Raw genomic sequence first — 25,985 nt, forward strand, 5'->3', positions numbered from 1 at the left:
GCACAGCACTGACTTCCCATGTCCTGGGAGATGAACATTCTTGGCTCAGCCATGAATAACTGTGTGCTCCTGGAGGAACTGCTGATCAAGAAATCCCAGCAGAAGAGGAGGACTTCACCCTCCAACTTTAAAGTGCGCTTCTTTGTGCTGACCAAATCCAAGCTGGCTTACTACGAGGATCGCCACGGGGTACGTCTGTCATTTTCTCTGAGGGAAGGATGAAATTTGTTTAATGGAAGGAAGGATGCTAATGGAGGGATGATGGTCTTTCTTTGTTACATTTTGTTAACTTTTCTGGTCCTTGCTACAGCACCATGCACTGAAAATTGGTCAGATGGGTGATTTAGAGCTTCTGATCAGTGGGCATTTGGTGTGGATGGAGGAAGAAGACTTCTCTGCCAATTTATAGAAAGGATCTGGTTTTATTGTATATATTTGGCACGGGCAGTGTGTCAGAGCTGTGTGAGCCTGTGCCTGGCACCTCACATGGGGACAGGACGTATTGTAAAGGTCACAAGTGTACCCTGATTGTGTCTGTGAAAAAGTAACCCACACATTTTCACTCTCATTCTTTTCTTTGGGGCATCAGGCTGATGGCTGGTAGGAAATCCATCGAGAATTTTAAAATAAATTCAGCTGCACATGTAATGTGGAGTCTTCAGAGCCAGCTTCAGATGGGCTGTGATGATGAGATCCGGGCTCAGGCCAGGCTGTTCCCCCAAGTTTGCATTTTGCTGATTTGCTAAATATGAAGAAAATTGGAAGTCAATCTGTGCACCCCATTGTGTTTAGTGCTCTAGAGAAGTGAGAATTATTTCCTTCTATTTAGCTGGATGTTTGCAGAGCCTCGTTAGGGTTGTAAATGATCTTGCTTGTTTTCCTACAGCCCCTGAACGTGCTGTTAATCCATTGTGTTTAGGCACTGTCCTGTGGGCAGAGAACTGTGCTGCCTTGGATCCAGCACTGGCAACTTCAGACCATCTGATCTTGTTCAGTTGCAGAAAATTGGGTAGAAACAGAACCCAACAATAAAAGGAAAGCACAATGAGCCCTCCTATTTTATCACAACCTATTTGGCATTACAAACTAGCTTTAAAGGTTAAAAGGCTTAGAGGTTAGCAGTCATTGTCACCTGCATGTCTTTTCTCTCAAATATGCCCAATGAAATGTTTTTCTTGTTTTTACTTTAAATTCCATATTTTTCTCACCTCCACTTTAAACAAGACACTATTCATTGCTGCATACAGTGACTGTCTATGGTTTGAGACTTTGTCTGTTCTCTAAACTATTTTTCAAATGTCATTTTTGCAAGATTTTAAATTCCATTATAACTATTCCACTTAATTATTCAGGGCTAAATTTTGAAAAGCATCTAAATGATTTCGCTGTAGGTGTTTAGAGAAACCTATACTGCCATTTTTCTTTGGTGCTTTCTGAGTCTTGGCGGTCTTGACATGAATTAAATGCAATTCTGACTAGATACTTTTGCAGTAGGTGTCTTGTCAGCATCTTTGGGGACTGAAATAGTTTGGAAAATCTGACTTGGTGACTTTCAGTGGGGCATAAACTTACACACTATGTGTTTGTGGAAATTTTCCCTCTGACTCTTCCAAAAGGTCATTTAGGTGAGATGAGCGTTTGGTGTATTGTCCACTCTATCTTATATAGTATATATTTTAAAATGCATATATTATATATGTGCAGACATGTGTAGGTAAATACACACACAACTTTAGAACCTTGTGCACTTTTGAGGCGTGGTGGGTATATTTATAATCACAGGGCTGATTTTCCATGAAATGCTGATTTTTCTTCTCATGCCAACTATCAAAATCATCTTGTTACATGAAAAGAATTTGTCATGAAGTAGAGAGAGAAGAATTTGTCCTGTGAAATACTCCCAGAACCAATCATTAGCCTGTTCAGCAATCAAAATTAGAGCATGGTGAGACCTCTGCATGGCCAGGCCACTGCTGTTGTGGAGAGGAAAGCTTGGGGCAGCCCATGCCAGAACCATCTGGTTTTGTGCTCAGAATGGAGGGGACCCAGAGCATTTGAGTTCACAGGCAGTGCAGGGAGGATTCCAGTCATGGGCTGTGCCATTCCCTGCAGTGCACCAGGAGCAGGCAGCACGTGCAGGTGATGAAATCAGTGATCTTTGCTCATTCTGCTTTGCTCTGCTCCACAGGGACTCTCTCAGATAATTTCTGGGGCTGGCAGAGGTCAGAGCAGAGTGTCACCATTGCCAGGGGCAGTTTGCATGTGAGGGAGGTTTAGGGACATTGCTGACAGCAGTGATGAGGAACATCCTCAGGTGCTATAAGGACTGACATATGGATGGGCCCAGCAAGTGTCTGGGCTTTTAAAGCATGGATTTTTCAAGGGAGATCTCTGGGGATGCTTTCACCAAAAGGTTTCTCTGTGTTTTTTAAGAACCAACCCCTTACCAGCCTGTCTGGTGGATTCTTGTACTGAGTTTTGTATTGTATAATTTCTATTCTCCAGTCCCTTGTCAGTCAGTAACAGCAGCCTGTGCATAAATCAGGTAAAGCAGCTACTGAACTGCTTCAAAGTTGGAGAAATCCCACTGATTTCAGTTGCATGACACAAAGTACACGCTTATACATTAAGCCCTGGTTTATATATTCTGCCTGTATTTAACAGGGTTTAACACCCAGTCCCTTTCTCTGCATTTTTAAATCAGAGGTATAAAATGAAATTAATTTTTTTTTGTACCAGTCCAAAACAAGGAAATAAGCAGGCCAAAAGCTACAGAGATATTTCTGCAAATGATACCCAAAGCTGTCAAGACAACTGACATCATGAAAGAAGTTTTTTTGCAATTTTTTGGCATTTTCAGTGTAATTTTTGTCTTTCTGCCACAGCTGACAGAGAGCACTGTTCTCCTCAGGGGCCAAGCACACAGTGGCCCTTAATTTTAATGAAAGATATTTACATGTCTCATTAGGAGAATGAGCCCCCAATAACTGACAACAATAAGAAGCTGTGTTTTCTGGAATTCATTATGCAGTGCACAATGCAGGGCTGTCTTAACATAAAGCAAAGCCCTGATAAGAGGCACATGTGTTCAGCCCCCATCTCTGCTAAAAGGCATCAGAAGTGCCTTTATTATAACATGCAAATCAATTCCAAAGGCAAAAATTATTTGTTTCAGGGTCTGATTTTGTAGCTACTGCACATGTGAGCAAACAAGCACATGGGAGTAATAATTTCAATGAGTTTGATCCTCACTACAGTAATAGATAATTCAGACAGTGTGATACTCTCAGGGTCTTGGTACACTTGCTGCTGTGCATAAGCAGCAGAGAAGTGAATCCCTTTGAGGAGGTGTCTGGGACAGAGTTTCAAATGTCCTTACTTAGACACAGAAAAAGCATTTGAACTGGTGAATTATCTATATCCCCTTCACCCAAGGGCTTATGGTCCTCAGTAAATCCTTCAGGCACATAAATACTTTGAAATTTTATATCTTCGTGCACTTGTGGGCTATTATTAGTCCAGCTGATAAAGGCAGCAATGAAAAGCTCACCCAGAAAAAGCCACGTTCTTTTTTCATTTACATCAGCACAATTCTTCCTACACTGGTCAGATGCTCAGGAGGTCACACAGAATGAGTCAGCCTTGTCCTGGGCTCTTTCATTCAGCTCTTTGATACTCACATATAAAGATGGCAAAGATGGCACTTTAGTGGGCCTTGAAATCTGCTTTCAGTCTCTTGTTACATGAGAACAAATGAGTAAGCTTGGCTGAAAAGACTTTGATCAGCATCCCAAAAATGCTCCAGCTGCTCTGTAGCATTATCTGCACTTGGGCTGCTTGGGGCAGTCCAGACCCATGGCACAAAGAGCAGGGCTTTGCTCCTCAGTCCAGTCCCCTTTACCTTGATTGTTGTACACAGAATCCAACTTGTTTTTTTCCCCAAGACTGCAATGTAAACAGACTAAAACTTTTCTTCTGAAGATCTCCATTTTTCTTGTGTGTTAGACTGGCCATTCATACCATTTCTCATTGCTTTGTGTATTCTGAATACCTTAGCAGTCATGAAGCTGTCATGCAGCTCACCTGAAGGGAATTTAATTATGGTTTTAAAGACTGCCTTCCAAATAAACACATCTGACTAGATATGTCATTCTTCATAACCTGCCATGTATTTATTAACCAGTACTGTTTGCTTGCCAGAATTGGCAATGCCACTTGTTTTCTGATGCATATCTCCAACTAATTTATTATCAGTGGCTAAGCTTGTTTTTCCTCCTGCTCTCAGTCAGAGTCGGGATTGAAGCACAAGAGATGGATTTTCGTGTTCAGACTCAGTTGTTTATTAATTCTTATCTATAATCTTCCTGTCTAATAATTCTTATCATGCAATGAGTTCCACAGCACTTCTAGCTATCAAGCCAGAAGTGAGAAAATGGAGGTGAGTCTAGCTAGTTACAAGGTTTTTAAGGCCTAACTATCCAGTTAAGAACTAACACCTATATTATTTATACTTTTAACCCAATGACCAAGTAACCCTCACTGCAGTACTTTCTATCCAACCAAAAACTACTGCCTGAAATCATGAAGAAGAGGGAACAATAAGGAAGAAAAAGCCACTGTCCTAGAACTTCATCTTGTCCCATACCTATTATTATATTCTAAGACCCCAAATTCCAAACCTTTCACCCTGTGATATTATACATTTCTACCCAAACTACACACCAGTGATTCCAACTCCATCACTCAATTTTGGAAGCCTTCTCTCAAGTCCAAAGCAGTGTTCTTTTGAGGGTCAGTGCCAGAAAGCACAGAAAGTTCAAAACTCCCAGGCTTCAGGGTTCCAACAATTTATTAATAATACACATATCACCCACAAAGAAGTCAGGCTTGGCATCTGCTTGCATCACCCCTTTCAATCAATTTTTGTGTAATAAAATCAAGACAACCCTAAATAAGATGGACACAAAGTATAAATCTGTGCCTGTCTAGTAAATATCTGAAAACAGGAATTTTGAACAATCCAAATTATGTTATGGAGTTGCTGGAGGATGAAGTTGATATTGTCACAATAAACCTTGTTTCTGTTGTGAAGTCACAGAATCATGGTAATGCTGGTTGGAGAGCATTTCTTAAATTCATTTAGTCGGATTTTTTGCCAGGATAAGATCAACACTCAGAGCAGGACTATCACCAACACCAGGACAGGTTGGCTGTGACACTGACTGCCACTGCTTCAAAGCCAAGGACAGAGATCCCACATCTTTCATCCCCCTGCTCCAGTCCATCTCACCCAATTTTCTGGATATTTGCAGCTCCTGTCTTTTGCTGTTCTCATTCACGACTCCTGCAGCAGCATCCTGATTCAGGGTGGTGATACTGTCTAGACAGGATTGCCTTGAGCAGAATGCAGGTTCTGTGTGTCTGCTGTCTGTGGCCTTTCTAACTACACAAACATGTGGTAAAGTCTGGTAATAAAAATAGCTTTTTTTTTTTTTTTGCTGGAATAACTAATTTTATCTTCCAGAATATGATTATAATAATTTTCTACTTGCCCTTTCTGTGCCTGCCCATTTCTGTGCCTACTAAGTCCTTTTCTGTGTATTTGTCTTTAGGTTTTGAAGAAAATTTTTTAAATTCCTTCTGAGCCATGTTTTTGCAGCAAATATCAGAAACTTCCATTTTGTTTAAATTACAAAGCTCAAATCTTCTTTCTATCAGAGAACATTGAGGATGTAGCAAAATCTTCAACCCATGACTTCTTTTATATCCTTAAGATTGAAGAAATACCTCCTAATTTGAATATATAACAGTAAATATGAGGTTTCCTAATAGCTACCTTTTATTAGACTTCTCTATTGTGGCCATTTTTTGCTCCTGTGCCTTTGACTTTGCTTCATATTCTAATCAACATTGTAACTTATTTTATTGCAATGCCTGCCTGTTGCTCTATGCTCTTTCATCCTTTCTGGCTGATTTTTAATTTTGTCCTTAAAACTTAATTTATTTTTTTTTCACTAAAAAGTGATGTCATATAGTTGATTTAATTTAGCTTCTTTTCTTCCACTGAATCCTTCATTCACTGCAATCCACTGCTCCCAGTGTTTGCTGGAGTCAAGAATAGCTTTGAAGAAGCTGATACAGTATTCAGGAGTTGTTCCATGTGCTTTTATGTAACATAAAAGGCTTATTTCCATCCTATTATAGAACTCATTTGAAAGCAAAGAATCTTCCCCTTTTTTTCCCTTCTGTTGCTTGGCATTGATTTTCTTGTCCAGCCACTTGTGTGATTTTAGAGATGGCCACCCTAATAACCATCTTGGACAAGACTTGAGCAAAAGTGAATTTTGGAATTGGATTTGGTGGAATTACAAGGCTGGATCGGGTCTGTAGGATTGTGTAAGGACAGTAAATTGTTGAATGGAGGCATCTCAAGCACCAGTCATAGATGGTTTTGTTATTTCACACAATTCTGTGCACTCTGCCTCCGGGGTGTGCCCACCCCTAAAACACCTTCATGTTCTTTAGATGGGAAAACAGCAGTAAAAAAAAAATATTGTTTTAGTTTAAGCTGAAGGACAAAATAATCATGATGGACAGGCAAGACAAGCAGACACATTTAGGATTTAAATATCAAATATAACAAAATACGTTGGAGGTATTAAAATATAACACAACATCCAGGGTTCTACAAAATCTCAGAGTTATCAATTACCACTCCTGTCCAATTTTCCTTTAGAACAGTTAGCATGACAGAAAATGCAAAATCTCTTTCTCTCAAAAATCAGTTTGCTCAATTTAGTTTTCAGATCAAATTAAAAATTGGTTACATTGTTATATTTCCCATAAACCCTGAAACTGTCAGTGTTCCTAATGTGAGAAAACTCAAATTTTTGTGGGAAAAACCACAAAATACTGAATGAAGAAAGTGTCCAGGCAAAGTTCTTATGAATCCAGCATTCAACTGTTCTTAATACCCTAATTATTAATGAGAAAATCAGCACATTCCACAGATAAGGAATTTGATAAAAGATACAAAGGAGTTCTATCAACACAGTGTTCAAGGAGGTTTGAGTTCTGCTCAAGTCTTTTGGTGGAAAAATACTTTAGCAGGAGAGCCACCATTAAAAATAATTCTGTCTTGTTCCAGTGATATCTCATAAGCTTCTGGTTCTATTTCTACATCAAGAAATTCCTGTCCAAATTCTTCCAGAAGCTCAGCAAGGCCTGAAGAAAAGTCCTTGAAAGGCAGGACCAGGTCACAGAGCCAGCTGAGCTCTGCCATGGGGAGTTCCCCCTGCACATCCCCCAAAATCAGCTCCTGAACACCCAGCCCGGCTGGAGCAGAGACACTGGGAACAGATGGCACAGGGTCAAAGCAAAGATCCTTCATCTACTTAATCACCAATTAAGTGTTGCTCTTTTTAGTCAAGACAGAGAGTGAAAATGGGGAAGGGAGTTTGGCTCCGATTCTTACAAAAGAAAAAAAAAAAGCCCTGATGACACAGAGAAGGTCATTAAATGCTTTCATTGATGGAAATGGTTTTGTGGTTGAGCTTGCTGAGGACTGGAATTTCCTACCTTGCTCCACCCCAGCTATGAATGAGCTTTCCCTGCCCTCCTACCAAGGAGGCATTGCCAGCACGGTGGGGATGCACAGGAGGTGGGGACAGAAGGTGAACAAACACCAAACACCACAAACAGCACTGGGCAAGGAGAGCCAGGCTGCAGCATGGGCAGCCCTCAGCAGGGACTGCTGCTCAGGACATTGGGGCCACATCAATCTTTAATGGCTTGGTTTTCCCCTCCCCAGAACAAAAGAAAGAAGGTACAAGTTGTTATGCAACTTTTGAACCAAGCCAGCTTTATGAAGCACATTTCCTGCCAAGAAATGCTGCCTTTGGTCTCCTCCTCTGCTCCTTGAGATGAGGCTCTGCCCTGCCCTGCCTCTCCTGCTCCCTGCCCTGCTGGCTACACCTTCTGCCAGGGCCCTTTCATAAACTCAGTGGGGCTCAGCAAAACCTGTGAGCCCCCACTGAGGGACTTCAGCCCAAGCTCTGAGTGCAGAGCCTTTCAGCCCCGGATCTGACAACATCTCAGACCTCTGAGAAGCTGAGGTTACAGGGCTGTGGTCAGGAAATGTGATCACAAGCAGACCTGTGTCACCTGCAGTGGCTCCTTGCCCTCTCACCATGAGCTCCATATCCCTGCCCTGCCCCAGATCTGATTCCTTTTTTTGGGTGAGCAGCAGTGCTGGTGGCTGGGTTTAGCACATGATAGATGCCAGGCAGGCTCACTCCTCACAGGGAGATGCCTCCTGGTGTTGCAGGGTAGGCTGTGTCCATTGTCCCATGGATCTAAAGCAGTCAGGGACCACCAGAGTCATCTGGTTTATACAGCAGAGACAAAGCAAAGGGTTAATCAGTGAAAGAGCTGCTGGAGCTGTGTGGCAAGAGCAGGGACAGTACCAAAGATGAAAATATCAGTGTGCTGGGGTTGTGATGCTCCTTTCAGAGCTGTTCCCAAACCTGATCTATTGCAAATCGTGGACCAAAAGAAAGCAAGCAGGATGTGCAGCACGTGTGCTTCTCCTCATGGCACTGCCTGCCCTGGTTCTTTGCACACAGGGCACACAGCAAGACCACTGGTGCTTTTCTGACCAACCAGCTAAAACATCTGTGCTCTGGGCAACAGCAAATCCAGCATGTTTCCTCTGTCCCTTTTAGGAACAAATCTCTGAGGTTTTTCAGAGATCGTTTTTAAGAGGCTTTTCCTCTCCCTTTCCTTCTAAATGGCCCTGCTGCTTTTCTTGGATTCAAGTGTGGTCAAACATCACAAAAGCAGGGATATGCTTTATTTCCAGCCAGTTTCTGGGTAATGCCAGGTTTGTGAGTGGTGATTCCAGTTGTTTGTCCTGCTGGAGGGCTGTAATTGCTTTCAGTCAGCAGGGTCCCATCTGCTGAGGATCTGCTGGGCAATGCTGTGGCTGGGAGACACACACCGATGTTGTGCTGCAGTGTGAGATTATGAGGAGCTCCCATTAATGAATTGTGTGATTAAAAGGAACACAGTGGGTCATGAGAGCTGCAGGACAACTACACAAAGCTCCTTGAGAAGGCTGGACCCCGTCTTTTGGCAGAGTCCAGAAAAGCATCAACAAAAACCAGTCTGCAGGGAAAGAGCAGAGCCTGTGCCTGGCACAGCATCACCTGCTAAAGCCTCAGGGGAAGAGTGCATGTGGGTAAACCCCAGCACTTCAAAGAAATGAGATGAAGGAGGGTTCAGCACTAGCAAAATTGAAGGTTTTTATAGGATATAAATGGCTTTGTGCCTCATCAAAAGGGTAGAAGTCCCAGGGGTGGAACAAATGATAGAGGAGGTTTTGCAGAAGAGACAGAGGAAGCCAAGTCTGAAAGAAAGAAGTGACTAGATAAGAATGAAAGGAAATAGATGGTGAAAATAGGGTGCAGTAAGGCCTTCTAAGGCTTGCCAGCACTCTTGAGAGTTAATTGGTATTTACATTTAGGGGTGTTTTAAAGCCTTGGGTTTATTGATTTGGAAGAATCCCACACCCCAGAGAGCAACAGAGGCAGATGTTGTCTACAGGAGACAGCCTGGCAGTAAATCCAGAGACACTGGTTAAACTGCAAGCAAATACAAATACAAACCACAAATGCACCAGCAAAGGCCAGCAAGAGCAATGTGAGACCACACTGTAATAATTTTCCTCTTTTGCCCCAAGTCCAATTACACAAAGGCAAAACATCCAGCCAGTCGTGCAGGAACGAGGCTTGGGGAGCCTCGGGGCCTCTCTGTTTTGAAGTTATTTGTCAGTGCTCCATGGCAGACCTCTCCCCCTCTCCAGAGACACGAGCTGCTGCCCTGGTTTAGGCTGAGTTTATCTCTGAAAGGTCCAGAGGAGCAGCAGTGGGGCTGGCACAGGAATGGGGCAGGGTGTTGGTGACAGAGGGAAAAGGGGCAAGAGGGAGCTGGAGGGTGTGAGACACAAAGAGCTGAGCCCAAGGGAAGGTCAGAACATTGCCAAAGTCTTGCTGAGTGTCTGAGTGATGACCTGTGACAGGTAGAGGCAGCAGCTGAGGTTCAGGCTCTCTCCTGCTGGCAGTGTTTGGGACAGAGCAGCTTTGCAGTGTTTTGGTGTTCTCAAATCTCACTGACTTCCGTCACACCGTCCCAAAGCTGACTGGGGGGACAGCCAGTGTTTAATCCCTACTGAAAATTAATCAAAACAGGAAACCAGCTCACTCTGAAGAGCAAACTCGTGTAGTGGATCCTGCAGAAGCACCAGAGGCTGAGCCTCAGCTCCACTCCCACCAGCTGCCCTCATCCCTCTCCTGCAAAAGCTGAGAGCCATGGGCTGAGGATCCACAGAGAACAGGGCACATCAAGGGACTTGGCAGAGAGGAATTTCTGTTCTTGACTCTTTCCCCACTGCCCATACTGTTACTCGTGTACCTGATACACCAAACACCTGGTGAATGGAAACACAGCAAAGGATGCCAGAGAAACAGCTTTGTTAGCAAGTTTTTAAGGATAATATTTTTTTTTTAATTCCCCATTGTATTTTTTTCCTAGCTGAAAAGCCAGGCAAAACAAAAGAAATGTTGTAGATTTTTGTAAAAGAGTTACAGTAAAATGTACATTTTGTATTAAATGAATAGTTTTGAAATTCTCAGTACCCAAACTCTTTTTAATAAAATATTTATTGTTTTATATATTTTCGGTATGAAACAGGGGTGTTATTAAACTGAAAATTTAGTGAAAATAGTTCTATTTTAGTCAAAAAGGGATTTCAGTAAGAGTAAGAGCTGAATTTCAAATAGAGGTTTTGACTGGTTCTCTAAAATCCACGTGCTGAGTCGAAATCTATGTATGTGTATATGTATGGGTATACATATAGAGATGCCAAATATAACAATTATTCTTTACATTTTTAAATGTCTTACATAATCAGGTAATTTGCTTCTGCTCCATTAAAACTAAATCTCCCACGGACACAACAGTCTGGTCCAATTATTCACTTAATCCACAATCATTAGCATCAACCAAGTGCTTTTCTCTGTCTTTCAGAAAAAAAGGACTTTGAAGGGTTATGTGGAACTTTCCAGGATTAAATATGTGGAAATTGTGAAAAGTGACATCATCATTCCCTGTCAGTACAAATACCCTTTCCAGGTGAGTCTGAGAGAGATTTGATTTTGTATTTCAGTAGCATTTCCTTCACAGTGCAGTCATTAATGAACCCAGCATGGGCTTCCTGATCAGAACCTCTACTCTAATTTAGATTAATCAGAAGTCAGTGAGGTTAAGAGCTGCTTCTGAACAATCCCTGCTACTCCCCTTCCCCACACCCTCATTTGGCACCCAGCTGGTTGGTAAGAGGGCTGCTGCCTCTTTCTTTGGTGACTCCCTTGTGACCAATGCATCTGGGATTGCTTCTCACGGCTGGCTTCTTTCTCTACCCCCTCTCTGGACTGTCCATCACAATTACATCCTCATTTATCTACCCCTCTCCAGATTTGTCCATGACAATTACATCCTCCTTTCTCTACCCCTCTCTGGATTGTCCATGACAATTACCTCCTCATTTATCTACCCTCTCTCCAGACTATCCATGACAATTACACCCTCCTTTCTCTACCCCTTTTCCAGACTATCCATGACAATTACATCCTCCTTTCTCTATCCCCCTCTCCAGATTGTCCATGACAATTACATCCTCTACGTGTTCGCCCCCAACCGCGAGAGCCGGCAGAGATGGGTCCTCACGCTGAAGGAAGGTAAAAAATCCCCTTTGCTCATCCAGCTGTGGAAGGTGCTTATGTCATAAATAACACAGAGAAAATGTGCAGGAGGAGTCAGTGTCCAATCTCAGCAGTCAAAGTGTTTATAACCCACCTGAACATGAGGAAGAACTTTTGATGCCTTGAGTTTTAGCTTTTATATGTTTCAGAATCTCTGCTGCTTAGTGTGTAACTCTGAAACTTCATATTAGGTGTTAGCAAGGTCTCTTCACAGGGTAGACAGACAAAACAATTCCTTTCTAGCTGGAGAATCAAGGACAACTGGTACCCAAAAAGCAGAAACAATGGCTAAGGGAAGGGGAAAAGCCAGGGGGCTGAGACTTCATAGCCTGGGGCTGTGCTTGGACAGCTGACCCCAATGTGCAGATGAACCAAAAGTTATAAAAGTGTAAAAACTCATATCTAGGTCCATCTGGGATTTGATTTGGGTGTAGCCCCAGCCAGGCTCCTGCACTGCCTAAGGTGAATCTTTTCAATAAATACCTGTTTTATTCCTTTTGCTCTGTCCAGCTCATCGTTTCCAGGTAACAGTGACTGGGCAATGATTGCCCAGAGAGGGTGTGAGGTTTCCCTGCCTGGGGATATTCCAGAACCATCTGTGCCACATGCCCTGGGATGAGCAGGGAGACTGGACCAGTTCACCCACTGTGGTCCCTTCCAGCCTGACCCATTCTGGGATTTGTGTCTTTCTAGAATAAACTCTTAATAAATTTGAGGTTTCTTCTTCAGGAAGAGACGAGGATTTTCCTATGGCTAATTTTTTTAAATAACCTTTTCTACACAGAATTTTTTTCAGCTCTTATTAATAGATTTTTTTGGTTAGATGACAACTGTTTTAGACAATCATGATTATTAAGGAACATTTTTGTGGGTAGCTTTCATTTCCTGTTCATCTCCTGAGTTGTGCTGTGGTTCACTCTCATGGTGCTGCAGTAACCAACAGTGGGGGCAGAGACAAGCACAGTGCTTGACGTGAGGAAGGTGTCAATTAGTTACATAAAAACTGCACCAGGCTTCTGTCACAGCTTTTTTCTGTTTTACAACACTGCTGCTGTATTGTTTCCTCTGAAAACGTTGTGCCTGATGGAGATTGTGACTCTTGCAGTCAGTTATTCCCCTACTCCAAGCTCCTACTTTATCACCTCTCCTCATTCAACACTTGGAAACTGTCCCCTCCTTTGGACAATTTGAAGTCTCTTGAAACAAGCCTGCAGAAGCTTCTTTAAAGAGCAGATTATTCCCATTTAGTTCTAGATGACTTCTAGAACAAACGTGGGTGCAAATAAATTCATTTTCCCCGTTCTTTTTCTTCCCCTAATGTTTTTCAGAAATCAGATACAACAACAGTTTGGCTTCAAAGTGTCATCCAGACTTCTGGTTAGATGGCAAGTGGAGATGCTGTGCTCAGACAGAGAAGATGGCAGCTGGCTGTGTGGTGTATGACCCCACCAAAAATGGTAAGGGACTTGGTGAGAGCATCCTGACATGGAAAATGTTTATTGCTAGAAAAAGCAAAAGATTGAATTTCTTTTGTACAGAACATCAAAAAATATTATGTTAGATTTCCATAAAAAGACATGTTCCTGTCTTCTTGGGATGTTCTGGCTTACCTTTTACTGTATGTGGCATTCTCTTTTTTTTAATTCACATTTTCCTCTGTGTGATGCTTGGTGCTGGTTTTGGAATGAGATGGAGAACTAAGAACTTGATCAGCTGTGGTCAGTCAATGAGCCATAACAACTTCCTTGAGATAAACACTTTCAACAGTGCGTGTCCAATTTTCACCAAACCAAACCATATTTCCCCTGTGGTTTCAATGGCCAAGCATAACCTCTACTATGTCTCCTGAAAATGAACACAAGTAGTCAATCATTCTTGTATTTTTTTACCTTGATGCCTTAAGTAATCTTTGCCCCAGTTTCCAAGCCCTGCTGAGGCTCACTGTGTCTGATCTCAAAGTCCAAAGCTCACTGTTCAGTGGGTTTGTATCACCTCTATCAATTCATTGCATTGGTGGCTTCTCCCTTGTCCTCACCTACTTCAGATTATCTTTCTTGATTTCTTTTCAGCCTCAAAGAAGCCTCTTCCTCCCACTCCTGAAGATAACTGGGTGAGTGCAGTGATGCTGTCCTTGGTGTCCTGCCCTGAGTGATTAACTACCAGTGGGGATGTGTCCTTATTAATGTTCACCACAGTGCAGTGACCCAGAATCTCACCTGTGACAACATTCCCTGGGCATTTTCTGTGCAATTGAAATTTTTATATGAAATTAATTGTTTGAAAGCACCAAAGATTCTCATGCTGCCACCACACCCCACTAGATGGTCTGGGGTGCTTTGAGTTTTGAGCCCAGGGGACACCAGTGCTGCCAGGAAAATGCCACTCTAGAGATCATGCCCTTACTTTTTATGGATAGGAATATTAATATGAACATGAAGATGATGATCCTTTTTCCTAATTTGTGCAGAAATTGTTGCTAGACCCCAGGGAAGCCGTGGTCATAGCCATATATGACTATGAAGCCCAGAACCCACAGGAGCTGACATTGCAGTATAATGAGGAATATTATGTCATTGACAGCTCTGAGGAGCACTGGTGGCTGATTCAAGATAAGAATGGGTAAGTCCCTTGTACAAATCCTTTCTCATTCCAGTTTGTTCTTCCATTAACATACATGTTTAATCCCTCTTGTTCAGCTTTTGCAAAGCATCCTCTTCTTCAGAGGGAAAAAGTGATGGCAGTTTATTTAGGCTAACCTTCTTCCATTTGCTGTTGCTTCAGCAGCTGAAGAAAAGGATCTGAAAGTTAATTTTACAGCAATAAACAATTCAGACTGATATTTGCAGTGATACAAGGAGGGGAAATTGTGAAACTCTCCAAGTTTAGAGGCGCAATCAGTTGTTTTCTTTTCCAGTAACCCCACTTTACAGCACTTTTATCATGCAGTGAGCAGGCAGAGCTTTCAAGGCTGACTCCCACAGATGCAGAGAAAATCCTGTCTGTCAGCACACTCACACTTGTCTTGCCTCCCAACAGGCATGAAGGCTACGTGCCAAGCAGCTACCTGGTGGAAAAATCACCCGAGAATCTGCAGGTTTATGAGTAAGTTGTGCCTGTGTTTTTCTTGTACCTATGGATTTGAAGCTACAAGCCTCAAATGTCCCCACCCCACCTCCCATTCCACCCTGGATGCTCCACTCAGAAGCTTTTCAGGAGAAACTTTCCTGGCCTAGAAATGCTGACTGAATCTCTTGGTGTTTTCAGGTGGTACAATAAGAACATCAGCAGGAGCAAAGCAGAAACCCTGCTCAGGGATGAGGTAAAACCAGTGTTATGCAGGGGGTAGATGGGAAATAATAATTAATTAATGACAAATGCAGCCTGCCAGGGCTGCTTTGTGTGACAGAGGTGAATCCTGGGTTCCTGCTGTGTTTGTGTGTGATGTGAGATAAAGGAGCCCCAGCACACCCCCCTGATCTCCATGTCAGCTGAGCATGGATGGAGCTGTGCCATCCAAACACACCCAGGACCAGGAAAACACTGCTTCAACCACTGTGCCAGCTGAAAACTCTGATTTTAGCTCATCTTTTCTGCCTCTGCAGGAGGCCTGTAGTTCTCTGAAAATCTAACCTATCTTGTGCTGAAGTATTTTGGGTGAAAGCCAAAAGTATGGCTGTGAGATTTGTTTTTTTAATTGTGTGTGTGTGTGTGTGTGTGATGTAAGCACACAACTTTAATTCTTCAGTTGAGCCAGAGATTTCCAGTGAAGACTGTACTGAAAATACAAAGAATAAGCTCCTTGTTCAAATTTTCTACACAAATACAACCTTAATTTTTAAATCAGCTCTTACATTAACAGGTGGCCCTGTTAATAAACACAAATAAAGTGTTCCTTCTTGGAACAGTAGGATTTTATGGAAATAGGAGCATTTTTGTGTGGTTTTAAAAATTCTTGTACAAATTACTAGAGGACAAGTCCACACATGGTTTAGTGGTCTTATTTTTTCTTTTGGCTCTACCAGTAGAACTTTTCTGTGGTAATTACCCTCATGTGGCTGCAGAGACTTCTGGTTCAAAGCCTTGCAAACCTCACAGCTCCCCCCAGCAATGTGGCCAAGCTTGTGAGTGATCTCTGGCCAGGCTTGGTGTCACCTGAGAACGGAAGGGCAAGAATAGAGCTTAGAGTAACTTGGGCAGGATGCTGCCTCCAAAACTTGCCCTCCTCCTGTCCTGAAGCCCTCACTGTGTGTGATTAAATGCTTCTACAGAGCAGAGAGACCTTTTTAGAGCTTTTCTGTGCCAGATACTGTGTGGTGCAGATGCAGCAGATGTTGTGCAGCTCACAAGGCTGATCCCACCTGGGCAGAGCTGCACAGGCAGCAGCTCATACCTGGGGATGCAGGAGCAGCTCAGCCTCTGTGTTCTGGAGCTGATCAAACCTCTAGGGAAGGAGGTCCAGGCAGGGTGCACTGGTGGATTAGCTCTTCATGAAGTGTTGTGGGTGGGTAGAAGACATAAAATGGAGGAAACCTACCATGTAGAGCAAAGGAGGAGGGAATTTAAAAAATCAGGCACTTGGGGTGCCAGATGAAACTCTTCTTTATCTGTAAACAGAAGAAAAATGTGGGGTTTGTTACCAATGTATGTCAGTACAGCACATTCCAGCCAAACTGTGATGTTAAATCTCCTTTGCCATCTGATCCATCTGGGCCAGTGGGATCATGCCCTATCAGGCATCTTAGCATTCAGATGAGTGGAAAACAATTAGAGTGAAAAGTTAAAAAGGAAAACAGTTCTGTGAGTGCCAGACTGCAGGAGCACTGCTTTCTCACCCATTATGTTCAGACACTGGGTGACTGGTGTACCTGAGAAAGGGCAGGATCATGTCCAAGGCTTTCCAGTTTGTGGTACATTGATAAATTATCATCCCTACACTGCCATATGGATTCTCTGAAGCTGGATAAACTGTGATTTGTTCTGTGGCTGCTCACTCCATGGGGAGCACTCAGAGGGGTTTGCCTTTCCACTTGGCCACACATTTCATTGAACATGAGATCTGTCAGATAGGGCTGAGGGCAGACAATGGATTCAGAGTTTCCAGAGGAGAGATCTAGAGGGGCAGAGAGGCACACCCACATGTACTCAGCACAAGTGCCTAAGCCTCATTTCCTCTGAGAGGAAGCTGAGCTGAAAGCACCTAACACCCCAAAGAGACCTGCAGCCCTGGGCAGCCACCAGAGCTGTGCATGGAACACACCAAGCCCTGTCAGTGGGGTGATGCCTCTTTTTTTTCCTATAGGTTTAGCACATCTTCATGACAGGGCTGAAATCAGCACAGCTTTGCCCCCAGCCTACTTCTTTTTTTTTTCTTCTTTTTTTTTCCATTATGTCTCTAACCAGTTTTATTTCCTTTGCTCCTGCTCCAGGGTAGAGAAGGGGCCTTCATGGTGAGAGATTCGAGGCAGCCTGGCATGTACACAGTCTCTGTTTTCACCAAAGCATTAAGGTACAGCCGAGCTCAGCAGCTTTTCACATCAATTACATCAATGAAATGGCTTCTATGAGTGTGTAATCTCTGTGTAGTTGTTTTGGCATTATAACGAGAGAGCAGAAGGCTCATGAAAATGATAGAGGGAAAACACTTCCAAAAAAGGCAGAAGAGTCAGCTGCCAGTCCCAAAGTGTATTAAAGGCTCCACTTCTCCCTGAATCTAAATATGTGCCTATAAATAGTGCCTTGGACATCACTGGGGTTGTCATTCTGATGGCATTGTCCCCTGAAGGGAAGTGCCAGGGATGAACACGGGCTGTGTGCTGGACTCATCAGAGGTGGGTAGTGCAAGACAAGTGAAAGAGTTTCAGTGATGGGGCAGAGAAAGAAGAGGCAGAGAAACTCAGTACACAGCCTTCTCTTATCAGGAAACCTCAGCCTTTCTCTTGAGGTGAGACCATCTGTGAGAGGGAGAACACAAAGTACACAGAGGTCATTGGCAGCTGCAGCTCCTCCTTGCTCCTCCCCCGTTCTTTCTGGGGGGAGTTTCTCCCTTTGCTTACTGTTGATACCCCAAACCCCTGTCTTTTTGCTGCAAGCTATTTTCTCTCAAAGAAAACCTCTCTTTTTGCTGCAAGCTATTTTCTCTCAAAGAAAACCTCCTCCTTTTCAGCACAGACAACAATCCTGTTATAAAGCATTATCACATCAACGAGACAACTGACTTTCCCAAGCGATACTACCTGGCAGAAAAGCACGTGTTTGACTCCATCCCCGACCTCATCAACTACCACCAGCACAATGCAGCAGGTGAGTGAAGCTGGTGCTGAACAGAGAAGCTGCTGGCTTGCCAGGTGACTGTGTTGAAGGAAGGAGGGCTCCCAAGCCCTCTGTCCTTACAGTGAAGTGTTGTATGGCACCACCTTTTCTCCCACTTGTTCTGAAATGACCATTTCAGGCCAGCTTCCAGCGTTACATCCTCTGGTTGTGCTTCTAAGGCTGACCATGGCCAACACAGATGGCATGATGACATAACACAGAGTGCCCTGGGGGTGTATCACCACTGCCATTGCACTGCAGGGCCTTCTTGAGGTGATCTAACCCTGCATCCCTGATCTGACACAAAGGCAAGGACATGCCAGTATCCATGACCAGACATGGTGGCTCCCATCCTCACAGTCCAGGAAACACTGGGCTTCAAAAATACCCTATAAATACCAAGTACCATTTGGGAATTCATCAGGGTTCAGAGAGACTCAAAGCTCTGGATGTGAAAATGGGAAATAAGCCCAAAGTGCTCAGAACTGGCTTCCTTCTCTCAGGCAGGAAACCAGAGCCTGCACAGAGGTTCAGCTGCCCTCAAGTGGAGCTGAGAACTCAGTGCAATAAATCTGCTTCCAGAGCCCCCTCTGGGGTGGTGGCAGCAGGCTGGCCATGGCTGTGGCAGTAACAGCACTGTCCCTGTGTCCCCAGGTCTCGTGACACGGCTGAGATACGCGGTCTCCTCCTGGAGGAAACAGGCTCCCATCACTGCAGGGCTCAGCTATGGTAAGGCTCTCTCCTCATGCATGGCAATCACACTCCTGGCTGCTTGGCTGGGTGATCCTGCACATCCCCACGGATAGTGAGGAATATTCATGTGATTGCAGCCACAATAAATGGCTTTGTTCAGGTCTTTCCACTGTTCACCAGGCTGTCATCTTTGTCATGGCTGTTGATAAATGGCTGAACTGATTGTGCAGTGCCTTGAGGGAGGTGATGAGAGCCCCAGGGTCTCAGTGAAGTCAGCATTAGATACCAACATGAATGCTGAACAAAGGGGATGGAAATGGGACTGTAGAATAATTTGATGAAAGCTGGGTCCCTCCTCAAAGATGCCTTCATGTTGTCAATAGAATTTTGCTGGTATCATCTTTATTGTAATTCTTGGAGACTTCAAAGAAGCTCGAGCCCCTTGTTGTGCTGGGTACTGCACATAAGCCTGGTAAAAACAATCCTCCCTGAAGAACTGGATAGGCAAGACAAAGGAGGGAGAAAGGGGATGTTGTTGTTCCTAGACCTGCAGCATGGACTAGTCAAATGAGCTATCAAAGGTCAGACAGGCACTTTGAGGCAGAGCCAGAAAGTCTCACTTGGAGTCCTGCCTCAGTGCCTAACCCACAAAAGCTTTTGTTTGGCATTCTGCTGCTCAGTCCTTACTCTTTCTCCTTTGCAACCAACAGGAAAATTGGTCATTAATGCCTCTGAGCTGACCCGTGTGCAGGAGATTGGCAGTGGTCAGTTTGGGGTGGTTTACCTGGGCTACCTGCTGGACAAGACCAAAGTGGCCATAAAGACCATCCGTGAGGGAGCCATGTCTGAGGAGGATTTCATCGAGGAAGCCAAAGTCTTGATGTGAGTGGTCAATTCACCCCAACAATCACACCCTGTGGGATGCATAACACTGAACCAAAATCAGGGGTATGAGTAGGGAATTCAAACTTGGATTATCTGTTGTGTAACTCTATAGTAAATAGGCTGGTGAGCTCTGGTGGCTACAAAGGAAGGCAGTTCAAAGTGTAGGTGAATTACTGTGCTTCCAAGCCCATCAATATCCAGAATGGTCTTCCAGATCTCTGCTATTCAGGAAGGCAGGGATAATTGATGGTGCATTTTGGAGAGCAAAGTGGTTTTTCTCAGAAAAAATATCTCTTAAAACTTAAGCACAATTTCATTGAAAAACCTTACCTGTAAAATGCTTTGCTTTGCACAACTGAATGTATTTGTCTTTGGTTTTATTGGCTTTTTTTTTTTTGCATTTTTTTTGCATTTCCCTCCCCATGAGACAGACAGAAATCAATTTTATTTTTGTTTGATTGGGTGATTTTCCATATAGTCATCTTTTGGTGACCACTACCATTAAAATGGGATGATATTTAGTCCTTGGCCTACACATCAGCAAAGCTCTGCAGTGAGCTGGGTTCAGCATTGTACAAATTGCTGTGAGGATAGGTCACTGAGCCTATTTCAACCTCTCTCCTGCCTTCCCTGCCTATCCCACAGGAAGCTGTCTCACCCCAAGCTAGTCCAGCTCTATGGTGTGTGCCTTGAGGACGCTCCCATCTCCCTGGTGTTTGAGTTCATGGAGAACGGCTGCTTGTCCGACTACCTCAGGAGCCAGCGGGGCAGCTTCTGCAAGGAAACCCTGCTGGGGATGTGCCTGGATGTGTGTGAAGGAATGGCTTATCTGGAGCAAAACTCTGTCATCCACAGAGACCTGGTATGTTGGTCCCATGTGGATTTTTTTCTCTGGTTTCCTCCTTAATTTCAGCTTCCACGTTCCTCCTGCCTGTCTGTTTATAGAGCATCCTGTATCTGCCCTCACTGCAAAGCAGCACAAGTACTTTAGGAAGGGAAAAAATCCACTCCCTGGAGCACTGATCAATCTATTCCCCTTAACTGGTTTAGGGAGAGAAGAAACAAGCCAATAAAATTTCTTTTTTTTTCCTAAGTGGACTCTTTTGCTCCCCAAGAGCCACAGTACTGACCACTCTTCATGCCTAAAATCAGTGAAGATGACAAAAAGAGCTGTTCTATTATAAGTCATGTATAAACCTGCACTGATGATAAAATAGTTTTACCTAATGGGTTTTCAGTCAAGCTCCATCAGTCACTGCAGTTTCATTAGGCTTGCAATGGCTGTGAGTAGCTGTGGCTATTTTAGGCTCTTGCTCCACCTTTTCTGGGCAACAGGGGCCTGCAAGTCAGAGTGATGGCTGAGCAGCTTTTCTGGCAACAGGATCATGCTGCAAAACGTACAGAAAGCATGAGAAGCTCAGGGCTTTGTCCTCTTTGTATGGCACAATGTCACTTTGATGCTCATTTTTTAATCATTTGCTGCTCTTCCAGGACACCCTGACAGTGCTGACCTGATGCCTTTGCACTTTGTTTTCTTGCAGGCTGCCAGGAACTGCCTGGTGGGGGAATCCCACGTGGTCAAAGTGTCTGACTTTGGGATGTCGAGGTAAGGGCATGGCAGCTGGGCTTGGTCCCTTGGGGCTGTCAGGGGATGGGGTAACTCAGAATTCCCCCTCTTTTCCTCTTCCAGGATTGTCCTGGATGATCAGTACACCAGCTCCACAGGCACCAAGTTTCCAGTCAAGTGGTCTGCCCCAGAGGTTTTCTCCTACAGCAACTACAGCACCAAGTCTGACGTTTGGTCGTTCGGTAAGGAACTCGTGTCAAAATGGAGAAAATTCAACAGCCCTGGGAAACACAGGGGGCTCAGTCCTCAACTAAACTCTCCTCAACACTGCATCCTCTGAACTCCAAGGGTGTTTTGCCTGAATAATGGCTTAGAAAAGCAAACCTAAATAATTAAAGTGAAAGAAAGAAAAGCAAACTACCTAGATACTTCAGAACACTCCAGATATTGCCAACTTAATGTATTGTACATGTGCAACTCCAAATAATACAAATTATACCAAATTATGAACTCTGTTTCATGCTGACATAGCAGGAGTGTCCAAGAAAAAGCTGGAGAGGAGAGGAGAGGAGAGGAGAGGAGAGGAGAGGAGAGGAGAGGAGAGGAGAGGAGAGGAGAGGAGAGGAGAGGAGAGGAGAGGAGAGGAGAGGAGAGGAGAGGAGAGGAGAGGAGAGGAGAGGAGAGGAGAGGAGAGGAGAGGAGAGGAGAGGAGAGGAGAGGAGAGGAGAGGAGAGGAGAGGAGAGGAGAGGAGAGGAGAGGAGAGGAGAGGAGAGGAGAGGAGAGGAGAGGAGAGGAGAGGAGAGGAGAGGAGAGGAGAGAGGAATTTTAGACTCTCCATCTCTCTGGATGTCATTCCTGGAGCACTGATGCCTCACTCAAACCCCCTGCCCTTCCAAATTTGCTCTGTTGACTCCATTTGCTGTATGCTGACCTGAAAATGTTATTTCACTGCTCACACTCCTCATCTCACTTCCTGCTCCACACTGCATTGTTTTATGATTTGTGCCCATTCTTTGGTCTCCCTTCTGGACCCTCACAGATAAGAGCACTGCTGTGTGTTTTTCCCCAAAGCCATAACAAAGGCTGTCCCCTGGGCTGTGGATCTGGCACACTCATGGGCCTGGCCCCTCTCCAGCCCAGTGAATGGGGCAGTGTGCTGTGCACAGCTCACAGTCAATGGGGCACCACTCAGCCCTGGGGCCAGCAGTAAATAATGCAGGATTATAACCTTTGCCAGTCTGTGCCTGTGAATTCTGAGCCTTCCCTCTCCCTTTTGCTGTGGCTGGAGCTGTGCACTCCTGGGCTGGGCTGTGAGCAGCACAGCTGGAGCTGGGTGCTCAGGCCCTTCACAGACTCAACAGGGAGATGCTTCAGAGAGCACCAGAGATCCTGGCTGGCATCCTCAAACTGTACAGCTGTGTTAGGGGCTGGTTTTTCATTTATCTATCTGAGAATCCAAGTGAAAATGCTGTTCCAAGTAACAGGCACCAATGCTGAGCTGCAGAGAAGAGCAGGTGAAGGTGGCCTTGGGCCTGCTGAAGATTTTTATCTGCCTCTTTGTGATTATTTTCCCATTTGGTTGCTTTAGGAGTGCTGATGTGGGAGGTCTTCAGTGAAGGTAAAATCCCCTATGAGAATCGCACCAACGCAGAAGTGGTGGAAGAAATCAACGCAGGATTTCGGCTCTACAAACCCAAGCTGGCCTCCAAGGCCATTTATGAGGTGATGAGCCACTGCTGGAGGATGGTGAGTATTCTACTGGAGAGCCCTATTTCCCAAAGACAAGAACTCCCTTCTCCTTGGCTTTAAGGAGGATTCATGTGCTAACACAAGATAAAATCCTGGAGGTGCAACACTGTAGTTTTCATCTGCACTAGCAAGCAAACTCTGGGCTCTCTGCCTTTTATTTGACTTCACTGAGAAGGCCATGTGGTGCACCTAACTCAAGATAATTTGAGTTTCCCTGCTAATAAAGCTGTGGATCTGTGGGGCTGAGTTCTAACAGTGGTAAAAATGACAGCCAAGCCATTACCAGGTACTTGGTGTCCACCAAGAAAAGAAACATTGCACAGAAGGAAGCTGGCTCTTCCACTGGCTTTTTCTCTATGGGGATAGATTGTATTTTTGTTAATACTCGTTTCTTCCCAAGGATTTCCTTGCTAACCTTGCCATTCCTCCCCAGCTGACATTAATGTTCTTCCTCTCTCTTCTCTCCCTTGCTCAGGGGAAAGATGAGCGGCCATCCTTTTCTCTTCTGCTGTTTCAGCTGAGTGAAATCTCTGAGTTTGATGTGTAATCATGGCACTGTGTGCTCAGAACAGCCAAGAGAGTCCTGAGAAGAGAGAAGGCTGGATTTTCCCCAACAAAGCATTAACAGGAATCCTCTCACCATAAACACTTACCCTATGCCTGGGGAGAAGGAGAGGGCAGAGTCTGGTACTTCCAGACATACAAGATATCCCCAGGTCTTCCAGAGCCTAGACAGACACAGGCTTTGGTTTGGCCAAGAGTGTGGTTTGCATCTTAAAACCAGAAGTGACTATTGAGCATGGAGTCCTGAACCACACATTCCAGCAAGGGTGTTTCTCCTGAAGAGACAGCCTCAAAATGAAGAGCTCTGACATTGCTGTTCGATTTCTGTGAACTCTCAAATGAAGGTCTTCCCTGGAGGGAGATTTAAAAAAATCTTTCTTTAACTGAGGAGGAATGTTTAGATATTTCCCTGGCTCTCTAATTCAGAGTGGGCTGGACCTGAAAGCTCTGAACAGGAATAAGCTTGGGAGACACTGCATTTCTGATGCTGGTATTTCAAGGTGGTTTTGTTTTCCCTTTGCATGATTTTCCCTGCAACTGTGGCATAACAGGAACAGGATTTGGATACCTGGTAAGCTGAAGTGGTGTCTGTGTGTGCATGTGAGTTTGTGAGGGAGGAAGAAAAAAAGAAATGTATGCGATGAAGAGTCTTGAAATTCTCTCAAATTGCATTGTACAGTGAGTGGGAAAATGGGACTCTGATGCAAATGAAGACATTCTTAGAAGGGGGAAGTCAAAGCTGAATGTTTATATTGATTTTTTCTTCAGTCTTTTTACATCAGAAGATTAATATGTGACCTCCACTCAATCTCTGTGAACAAAGTATGGGGGACTGAGCAGTGCAGAGTGTAATGTGCTCCCAGCCCAGGACAAGGCAGAGTCCCAGGATCTGATTATCTGTGAAAGGTACAGGAATCTACTTCTGACCTGGTGTATTGGGCAGAAAGGAGCCAGAGGGCTCAGGGGACAGCCAGGAGGAGAAAACATGCAGAGTATGTGCTCAGTGCACCAGTGATCATAAGAAGAGTTTTCTTGTACTTTAAAAGGTAAGAGAATCACCACAAGTAAAGACTTCTCCATCTCTCCTGTGAACAAAGGCACTGACCACAGAAAAACTCAGTGTGAATGATGTGCCTGGGTTCTTCCTCCTCAAGGAGTTCCACATTATGTGGTGACAACAGAAGGTGTAAACAAATCCATCTCCTGGTATTTCAATTAAAATCTGCAATTTCACTGCCAGTTTCACTGCCAGACAGAGACACTTTTGGCATAACTGACTTCAAACCCAAACGTGTGGGTGTTGGTGTCCTGCACAATTTGTAAATAAGATCAGGACTTTCTGCTAAGCATTAACAATCACTAGGGAAGTCCAGAGGGCTCACAGATGATATGTGTAGATATGCAATATGTATTTTTGATGCTTCTCTGTTTGGGCAGGTGAGAACATGAGGAAACCTTACACGACAGCAGCTTACAAAAACTCTGAAGTGCAAACTTTCAGCAGCAACCTCCTGTCATTACACAAGTCAGGTTCAAATATGTTTGCCAACAAAAATGGAACAAGGAAATAATGTAATCCCATGATCTCACATATCCTGTGTCAAATTATTTCTTCATAGAAAGAGGCTTATTTTTTGGTATTTTTCAAGCTCCTCATTCTAGGGTGGCTTTTAGGAGCCAGAATATTTTTTCAGGCATGTGGATATGGGCAAGGCATCAGTTCCTGCCTGACACATCTCCCCACACTGTGACAGAGGGGTCTACAACAGGCTCAGCTTGTGGCTCACTGCCCCCACCATCCTTGAAGGAACCAGGGGTCTGCTGAGCATGAGGGCATTGCTAATAAGGAGCAGCAAAGTTGCTCTGCTAAGTGACATTTCTGAGGTTATATTTATATTTGGATAAATGTAATATTTATTAGATAGAGTGGGTTGCACAAAATGTTATTATGATGGTTTATGTTCAGTTTTGTTTTGCAGTCTTTCTATGCACACAATATGGACTTTTATAAACAATAAAATTGCTGAGTCCCAACTGTGACTTTCATTATAAGTGAGCAAAACTGCAAAAACAATGCACCTATAATCTTACAGTCTGCTCTTCCTCCAAATCTCCTCCACCAAGATGCAAACAGGCATCTTCTGGCTTTCTGAAATATCTCTGCTCCCCAGAATTATGGTTGTGTTCTGGGGTTACACAATGTGCTGGATTTATGGGGGTAGGAAGCATTCAGAATATATGTAATTTATTACATAGACACCAGATTTTTAGGTCTAAATGTTCATTATGGTGGCTTTAAAGTCTCTGAATCTTCATAAAGTTGGGGGTGGTAATATCTGAGTGCTCCTAGAGAATATTTCCCCACAATTTACTGGGCACTTCAGGAATCTCAAAAGGG

At 44.1% G+C, this 25,985-nt stretch overlaps 1 protein-coding gene across 1 annotated transcript; it reads left to right on the forward strand.

Moving 5' to 3' along the window:
• The first annotated feature begins 18 nt into the window (after positions 1-18).
• Positions 19-25,565, forward strand: ITK (IL2 inducible T cell kinase). Its single transcript, XM_033072809.1, has 17 exons — positions 19-189; positions 11,086-11,190; positions 11,714-11,795; positions 13,148-13,276; positions 13,889-13,929; positions 14,287-14,438; positions 14,856-14,921; positions 15,084-15,138; positions 17,246-17,325; positions 17,983-18,119; positions 18,783-18,857; positions 19,532-19,703; positions 20,352-20,568; positions 21,248-21,312; positions 21,397-21,515; positions 22,863-23,020; positions 23,499-25,565. The coding sequence occupies exons 1-17, from the start codon at positions 19-21 to the stop codon at positions 23,568-23,570; spliced, it is 1,896 nt and encodes a 631-aa protein (XP_032928700.1). The 3' UTR covers positions 23,571-25,565.
• The last annotated feature ends 420 nt before the right edge of the window (positions 25,566-25,985 follow it).

This window comes from Catharus ustulatus, chromosome 15 (genome assembly GCF_009819885.2).
Source record: "Catharus ustulatus isolate bCatUst1 chromosome 15, bCatUst1.pri.v2, whole genome shotgun sequence".
Lineage (NCBI taxonomy): Eukaryota > Metazoa > Chordata > Aves > Passeriformes > Turdidae > Catharus > Catharus ustulatus.

What these genes read in the sequence shown, in the direction of transcription:
- ITK (XM_033072809.1), top strand. Translation starts at nt 19, where the DNA reads ATGTCCTGGGAGATGAACATTCTTGGCTCAGCCATGAATAACTGTGTG. An exon ending in CCACTCCTGAAGATAACTGG is followed by an intron (nt 13,930 to 14,286) that starts GTGAGTGCAGTG and finishes TAATTTGTGCAG; the next exon opens with AAATTGTTGCTAGACCCCAG. An exon ending in CACTGCAGGGCTCAGCTATG is followed by an intron (nt 18,858 to 19,531) that starts GTAAGGCTCTCT and finishes TGCAACCAACAG; the next exon opens with GAAAATTGGTCATTAATGCC.